Raw genomic sequence first — 8,999 nt, 5'->3', positions numbered from 1 at the left:
TTCTCTATTTAATTTAGGTATTAGGTATTTTTAGAAAGATATTATTTTTATTATTATTTGAAAATACCAAAAAATAGTTTTGTATTAATTAATATATTTTGATAGTATTAGTATTTTTATTTTTATTTTTTGCTCAATGAGTAAGAATTGAATTTGGGCCAATTGGGAGCTCATTTTCATATTTTGGTGGCCCAGCAAGACAAATGCCTATTCTTCCCAATCTCTTTTAGCCCAAACCCTTTTCTCATCCATCAAACCCCTCCCTTAATCATAGCCATTGATCTACTTTCATCCAAAGGCTAATACTCACTCCCCACTACCATATAAAAATTAAATTAACACCCAAAAATCTTAAGTTAATTCCCCACTTCAAACACAAAAGACTCAAACAGCCGCAACCTGCACAAAAACAAAAAGAAGGCAAAGAGTGAAAGAAAAAGGAACGGATAAAGTGAAATAGAACAGAGGAGACTGGGCTCAAAGCACGAGAATTGAGATAGCCAGTACTATAATACACTACCAATTGAAGACTTTTCAGATTCTTTCTCTTTTCCAAGTTGATTGATAAAGCTTCTCTGAGCTGATTCTTTCTTAAAGTTCCGGTCAGCTCTTTGAGTTTCGGTTTTCTCCGGGTCGAGTAGAGTTCGAGTTCGTCCGCGAGATTCGAGTGTTTTCCGGGGAGGTTCGGTCAGTCTTTCGCCTGTCGAGGTCCGATCGTGGTCCTGTGCATTGTCAAGTTTTAAAACAGTCAGCGTATCTATTTAGAGGTCCATTTCCTTTCTCTTAAGCTCTAAATCTTTATTTTATATATGATTTTGTGTTAGATCATGATTGAGTTTGAATTAAATGTGATAATGTTGATTACTCTATGTGTTGTGTATTGACTTGTTCTTGTTTAAAATCACGGCATCTTTAGACTTTTAAAATCACGAATCTGCTCTTAATTTGGTTACTCTTCGTTTCATAGGATTTGGCTTTATTTAGAGCTTAATTAGTTTTGAAAATTAGAGATTGAGAACCGATTGCTGTAAATCGCTTTACAGAATCACAAACATCGTAGCTTGCTTTAAGCGCGATTAATAAATCATCGTGACTATGGGTACGATTTCCGTGGCATAGTCATGATACGTAACCCAATTCGAGTGTGCGTTTCACGTGACTCGACCACAACTTTAAATAATAATAAAAATAAATATGTCGTAAATCGTGGGTGCATTTCATGTGGCGCGGTTTGCAACGAGTACCAAAATAGCGAGTGCGCGACATCGTGACTTGTTCAAACAAATTTCATTAAGATAAAAATGCACACTAGGTTTTAAAACATGTATTAAATCAGATAATTAGGCCAATTATTAATAGTTGAGCGACCGTGCTAAAACCACGGAACTCGGGAGTGCCTTACACCTTCTCCCGGGTTAGCAGAATTCCTTACCCGGTCTTCTGTGTTCGCAGACCATAAATAAAGTCAAATTTCCTTGATTTGGGATTTAAAATAAACCGGTGACTTGGGACACCATAACTTATTCCAAGTGGCGACTCTGAATTTAATAAATAATCCCATTTTGATTAATGTCACTTTAATTGGAAAAACTCCCTTATCCCTATCCCCTCGGGAAAAAAAGAGGTGTGACACTTTCTATCTCTTATTCAACCTTCTAAACCCCTCCAACAATGATGAACCAGTGGGGAGAAAACTCACGTAGCCTGTCTGTAGCGTTTTTCCTTTGGAAGCAACTTATTCCTTTCTAATTCATTTGATCATTGTTAGGGGTCGTTTGGTAGGGTGTATAAGAATAGTGTATAATACAGTGTATTAGTAATGCATGAGTTAGTAATGCAAGTATTAGTTATGCAGATATTATTTCTTATAAATTGTATGGTGTGATGTATTAAAAATTATAATACATTGTATAATTTTTAAGAAAAATAGTTGTTTACAAAAATGTCCTCCATATTCTCTAGCTTTACGGGACTTTAAGTATGATTTTATCTTTAACCATACTAATGCATGCATTAATAGCCTTGGTTTTACTAATGTCATGGTTTTCTATGCATTACTAATACATAGGCTAATACCAAGTATGATGTATAACTAATGCAAGTATTAGTTATACATATGTTAAAAAAATATACCAAACAAGGTATTAGTAATGCACAAAACTAATGCTTGCATTATTTTTTTAAATACCTCTTATCAAACGACCTCTTAGGTCATTTGCAAAGTGGGCTGGCCCACCTATTTTATTAACTTATAGTCTATTGTATTGGACTTGAACAATTGGCCCACTGATTTATGTCTCACAAGAATCTTTCATTGTACTTGTAGCTTATTTAATTGCTATCCTATTTAATACTCTTAACAGATCTTCCAAGTATATTATATACATACGCACACCTTTCATCTCTCTCTATATATTCCATAATCAAGAAAGACAATACTTAAGAAACAAAACAAAAAAACAAATAACTGAATGGACTCTTTTAATTCATACTATGAACATATTGGCGTATTTTCAAACACTTCATTTAAATCATGAAAATCTTTTTACCCCTTGGGGCATCTTAATTTCATAATTAAGTCTCTACTTATCAAAATTTTAAGCCTAAAAAATGCAGGACCTTACAAAAATACTCTATAAAGAAAGAAAGGAAAGGCAAGAGAGGTTTGTCTCAAACTTTGGTATATTTAATATGGATATTTGCTAGCCTATTTATAAGAAAATAAGATGGTCACTTATGGAATATGATTAACCGTCAGGGCCTTTAATGAATGGACATAAAATGTCTAACAAGGTGACCAATGAAAAACCATAGAGAAGCGAATAAGGCTTATAGTCTATGACCAAAAGTAGGCGATCCATATCACAACTCACTTCTTCAAGCTTGTAACAATAGTGATTTGTCAATATTTCCAAGCTTTTCTAACAACTCAACACTTCGAGCATTGTACTTTAATTGCTGTACAATAGATTTGAAACACATTATTGTACAACAACTAAGAAGAAGAAAAGCAAAAAGGAGCGATTTTATCTAAAGTTCGCCTACACTAGGTACTAATTAAATATTTTGGAAAACTGACTATAAGTTAAATGTGAGCGTAATACTAGCTCATCGTACTTTTCCCAACTCAAAAATTTTCTGCCTCACATTTAATTTCAAATTGTTTCCCCTAAATCAGACAGCACAAACTGAGGATAAACTAATACCCTTATGTAGCAGAAACAAAGTTCCTACCATTAGGTTTGTTCAGAATCTGCATTTTCAGTGTGATACAATCGTATTAGAAACATGGTAAGAGTAAATATTGTGAGGAATCCAATTCATATGTCCATTTGGAATTTGGCCAAGAAGCTGCAGTGACATTCTGAAGTATTTTAAATAAACATTGTTAAAACCTGGATTTCCCAAGAACAGAATAATGACAACTCTTACAGATACTATGTCTAGTACTTGATTCTATTTGCCTATTGTTTGAAAAATGATAGGCTCAGCTTAAACTCATCACCATTTCATCAAGAACCTTGAGACCTAATAATATAGGGCATAGGCAATTTATCCACACATAAGAATTACAGTGTTATTCTCAAGCTGAGCTTCCCATTTTCCAGGACATAACAAAGTTTTTCCCTAAAGGTAATTCTAGTCCATGTATATCCATCATCATACTCTTTCCCTTATCTCCTCCATCCTCCGAATTGTCGATATACTTTTGCTCTGCTGTGATAAACTGCACTTTTGAAGTATCTTCAATTGGTTGTCCATCGACGTTAATTTCAAAAGCTCGATCAGTGCCATTTGTACCTAAAACTATAACCTTCTCAATGAACCATCCTTTATCCAATGCAAACTTACCTTCTTGAACTTCTGACCACAACTTCACTGTTCTATTACTCGCTGTTGCATAGAAATCAATATATGTTGAGTGTCCATTTCCTAATTTCATCTCTAGAAGCTCATCATCGTCGAGGAAAAGATTTCCTTTTGCTTGTAGATCTTTAGTCCCTAATGGGAAGGTGACTATGAGGGTGTAAGGTGTCATTCTTGCTTCTTTTGATATCATTCCACCGCGCTGCATTGGTATTATGGTGTTTTGGTACAAATGTACATTGACCACATTTAGAGGTGCATCTAGTGTAAGATAGTGTGGTTCTATTGTGACAATGGCCTGTGTCATATCGAATATATTGTACCAAGTGCCCGGGGGAATCAAAGCTTTCACCTCAGTTTTACCCTCATCTAGCACGGGTGAGACCATGACACTGCTTCCTACCAAGAATTGTGTGCTCACGTCGTAAAGCTCATGTAAATTTGGGAAAGAGAAGAAGAGTGGACGAGCAATAGGCGCCCCAGTAGTATGTGCCTCATAGTTCAAGGTGTAGAAATATGGTAGTAACTTATATCTCATTCCTAATGCATTTCGAGCAGATTCAGCCACGCTCTCCCATTGGTAAAGTTCTTGTCTAGGGGAGTAGTAGTTCGCGTGATCCCTTGAGAATGGATAGAACGCACCAACTTCAATCCAACGGTTGCAAAGTTCCTCTGTAGGTGCTGGATAGAATCCACATATATCTGAACCAACCATCGGAACACCAAATAAGCCAAAATTCAGCATTGTAGATATTGAATATCTCAAATCATCCCAAGTTCCTTTGTTATCCCCTGTCCAATGTGCAGCATAATGTCCTGAACCAACAAACGTGGAACGAGACAATATAAACGGGCGCTTGCCCTCGAGTTCTTGAAGTGCCTTGTGAGTTGCAATGGACTGAGAAAAACCATAAATGCTATGAGCATCATATTCCCTAACTCCATTATAATGAACTGCACTAGTGGCTATTGTCTTGTAACCAATTGGTGCTTGTATTCCAGAAGCATTAATCTTATAAGGCGGATCGTCCCATTTAGTATTTGTTATGTTTTTGCAATCTAAGCAACAAATCCAACCAGGACCAGTACCATTAGGACATATCCTGTTTTCAGGGATTGTGCACAAACCAGAACAAAAGTTGGAAACTTCATTCATGTCAATCCAGAGTCCATCAACAGGTACAAGTTCATGAAATCGCCTAATTTCATCGCCCCACCACTCAACAGTTTTCGGGTTGAGAAAATCAGGAAAGTTAACAGCACCAGGCCAGACTTGAGCTAAATAAGGCTTGCCTTCATATTTGATGAAGACATCATTGGCTATACCTCTTTGGTAAACACCATAACTATTATTAACTCCGATTCCAGGATCTACTATGACAATGTACTTCATGCCTCGCGCATGAATTTTCTCCAAGAATGACAATAATTGCGGACGAGGGTAGTTGACAGGGTTGAGAGTGAAATCCTTTTTCCCGTCCATGTGATCATCGTCGTTCCAGATCACATCAAGAGGGATCTTGGCTTTCTTATAGTTCTCGACAACATCCTCAATTACAGATAAATTGTGGTAACCCCATCTGCATTGATGGAATCCTGTTGCAATGACCAAGCAGGAGATAATTTTAATTAGTAGATGGGCAATGAGATATCAGTAGCATTTACCAAACATCAATAGTCTAATTAGAATGTAGTGTGTGATAAGTGAGAGGAGCATGCTCAATTTACTAAGGGTGAATTACTAATCTGAAAAAGATTTAAGTAACCTGTTTTTTTCTTTTTTTTTTGGCTAATGATAAGTAACCTATTATAACCGGTTAAACTGCACTAATAGAACAAATATTTTTTATACTGTCGGTGTATATTTAATACCTTTAGATTTATCTTGTTTTGGGACTGAAATTATGCAATTTAGACTATAAAGTTCTCTACCAAGTATAAAGGTCCAAGAATTCATCACTCATTTGATCAATACCTACTGAGAGTGCTTTACATGATCAATACCTTACGTGGAGTGATAGTCGAAATATTCCATGGTGCATAACATGATAAGCCAAAATGGGAGGAAAAAAATAAAAGAAATAAAAAAAAATGGTTCATCACATTATGATTTGTTTATCAACTCAATCATTTCATACCTACTATCAGGGGCAGAGCTAGCCTTCTGCTTATGGGTTCGGCCGAACCCAGTAGTTTTTTTGCAGACTCTGTATTTGTCTTGAAAAATTTATGAAATATGTATAAATTATTATTACTGTGAATATGTGACTCAAAGATCTATCGGAAATAACCTCTGTATTCCCTCGGGGTAGGGATAAAATCTGAGCATACTCTATCCTTCCCATACTCCACTTGTATGAGTTTACTGGTCGTTGTTGTTGTTGGTGTGACTCAAAGACTCTACTTTTTCAAAATTCCCAATAGCTAGTAAATTGACAGGAGTACATTAATTTGCCAATAAAACAATTATTGAGATGGTCCGCGTGGTACCAAATTGCTACCTTATGCGGAACAATAAAGACCTTGTCCCATGGAAGGAAAATTTTAGTAAGGAAATAAGGGCAGTAGACAAAAGCAATGTTTTGTTTTGTCCAAAACACGACACAGAACAAAGAACAGCCAAAACTCGCAGAAAGCAAAGTCACGGGTTTTATTTTCTACTTTAATGAAGACAAAACCTAAAACTACAAATATTCTCCACTGCCTCCTTCATCCCAACTTGGTGATAACCATGGATTCAGGATTTATATTATGAGTTTTTTTTTTTGGTTCCCATCCACGTCCGGTATCTTTATTTGGACCCGAATAAATTCGACTTCGCGCCGGGAAGTCTCACATTGGAGGGTAAAACGCTTTCTAGCAAATGTGATTTTATATCCGAGGCTCGAACCCGAAACTATTACGAAGGATGAAGGATTACACTTTCAAATATTGTGGACTGCATCCTTAATCAAGAATTAAGTCATTAAGTTGCTCCAATATGCTGCCCTCCTAAACATTATAGCGAAAAACTTTGTCAAGGTTATAGGTTTTGTTTATGGGCAAAACATTTTTATCTATAGTATAACCTATGAAAAAATATGGTTTTGATACGAGACAATGTTTTTCATTTTTTTGTACCATGATTCAAATTTTTTTTAGAAGTTTCCCACGAAACTCAATCGTAATTCAACAATTTCCAATTGAGTGTATATAGTGTGTGAAGCTTAACTAATAGGACCTATGAATTAGTTCCAAAAAGCAGTTATCGGGAATAGAGGCCTTGCTTTTCTTTTTTTGTCGAGATTGAGTAGGTGTTTAGTATACTCTTGTCTAGCCTATGCTTTGTCTCTAACAAGAACTGTCATAAATGCACTTACATAAATAATAATCAAAAGCTTCACACAGTTACTTCACCCTTCAATCCTTTTATCTGTTAATTTAACCCAAAAAATTATGTTATGCTCCTACTTGTTCACAAAAGTTTGTTACAGAATATATGTCACTTTAGAAAATCAAGAAGATTCCAATAAGGCATGGGATCAAAGAGTATCGCCATTAATACAAATGCAGTAAAGAAGATAGAGAATTTGGAACTTACCAAAAGACCAATAAGGCATTGGAGCAGGCCTGCCTATGAAGGAAGTATACTGATCAACAACAGCAAGAGGTGTAGGACCAGAAAAGAAGTAAAAGTCAAATACACCCCCAATCACTTTGTATGTTAAAGAATCCCCTCTGTAAAACACATCCATTCCATTGCTATTTAGCAACAAAACTGCATGACCATATGCCTCTCCATTCACATTCCTCAAATCCATATACATAGGATGTGAACCATACAAATCAATATTCAGATTAAGAGCTGATACATCAGTTGTGTACAAAGTGTAAGGATCATTAGGATATAGTTTTATCCCATGAGGCTGTGTGTTTTCTCCAAGGCCATATAAAGAAGAATTTTTAGGCAATTTTGTGGATACTTCAAGATATTGGTCTTTAAATACCAAATTGCTATAAGGGTCTGAATCATCAGAACTGGAATTGAAAAGGGTCTGTCCATTTGATTTTCTTTTCACAGAAAAACTGAAAGGGTCATTTGTATAGCTGAATATTAACTCATTTCCTGAATATTCTGATGTTGCTAGTGGCAAAAGGTTCTTTCTTGACCTACCAATAGTTTGTTTCAGTGATGGGGGTGTTTCTCTTGGTAATAAGTTGTAAGGAACTTCCCATCTTTGTTTTTCTGCATCAGTTATATGAATTCTCAAACGTTCATCTGTCTCATGCCTGCATAATAATCACAAAATTAACCTAAAGATCATAATTTTTTTATTTTTCCAAGCAGAGGCGGATACATCCATATATATTCATCGAGTTCAACTGAACTCTTTCAATACGAAATAAATATGTGAAGAACTACTAAAGTTTCAATTAAAATATTACATTATTAAAGCCGTTGTTTTCAAGAATGATGTTCATGCAAATCCTAGACATGATTTTTGTTTCTTTTTTGAGTGAAAAGTTAAAAGACTTACTTAACATAGAGCTGCAAATGAGGAATATCTGGCCCATAAATATTGTTCTTCTCTTTAACTTGGAGGTGTCCTATAAGGCCTCCATCAGGTGACTTTTCTATGGAGATCAACTTGTAACCTTGGCCAATCTTGACTGGAGTTGTGTTGGCAAAATTAACACCAGCTATACATAGAATCAAGATTAGCAAGGAAGTAAGTGGAGTAGGTGAATATAAGGAAGAGAAAAACATGATATTGTAGTGAAATTAAGAATCAAAGTAGAAGCATGGAGGGTAGCCAAATATGTGGCACTTGGCAAGAGTGACTGTTAAGAGTTTTTTTGGGTATGTATTGGCAAAGAAAATCATATAATACTTGTGATACAGTTGAAGATTAATTCATCACACAATCACTTCCAAATTATCATGTGATTCTGATGTTCTTTTTGGTCCCACCTGATGAGGCAGGGTAGCGCATTACACAAAGTATCCCACGTTTATGTAGGGTCGGAAAAGCACCCCAAGGAATGTGATATAGACAGCCTACTATGATGCAAGTATAAGTGATTGATTTCACGACTGGAATCCGTGACCTATATGTCACACGAAGACAACTTAAGAAATCTCTTTTGTTTTT

At 35.7% G+C, this 8,999-nt stretch overlaps 1 protein-coding gene across 1 annotated transcript; it reads right to left on the bottom strand.

Moving 5' to 3' along the window:
* Positions 1-3,341: 3,341 nt before the first annotated feature.
* Positions 3,342-8,753, bottom strand: LOC107765177 (alpha-xylosidase 1-like). The gene is made up of 3 exons (XM_075226792.1): positions 8,385-8,753; positions 7,448-8,136; positions 3,342-5,463 (listed from the first exon to the last, which is right to left on the bottom strand). Exons 1-3 carry the CDS (start codon positions 8,612-8,614, stop codon positions 3,584-3,586), a joined length of 2,799 nt encoding a protein of 932 aa, XP_075082893.1. The 5' UTR covers positions 8,615-8,753; the 3' UTR covers positions 3,342-3,583.
* Between the last annotated feature and the right edge of the window lie 246 nt (positions 8,754-8,999).

The sequence above is a fragment of the Nicotiana tabacum genome, chromosome 12 (genome assembly GCF_000715075.1).
Source record: "Nicotiana tabacum cultivar K326 chromosome 12, ASM71507v2, whole genome shotgun sequence".
NCBI classification, from domain to species: Eukaryota; Viridiplantae; Streptophyta; class Magnoliopsida; order Solanales; family Solanaceae; genus Nicotiana; species Nicotiana tabacum.
Note: the sequence above shows the minus strand (reverse complement) of the source record. Positions and strands in the feature narration are given on the sequence as shown.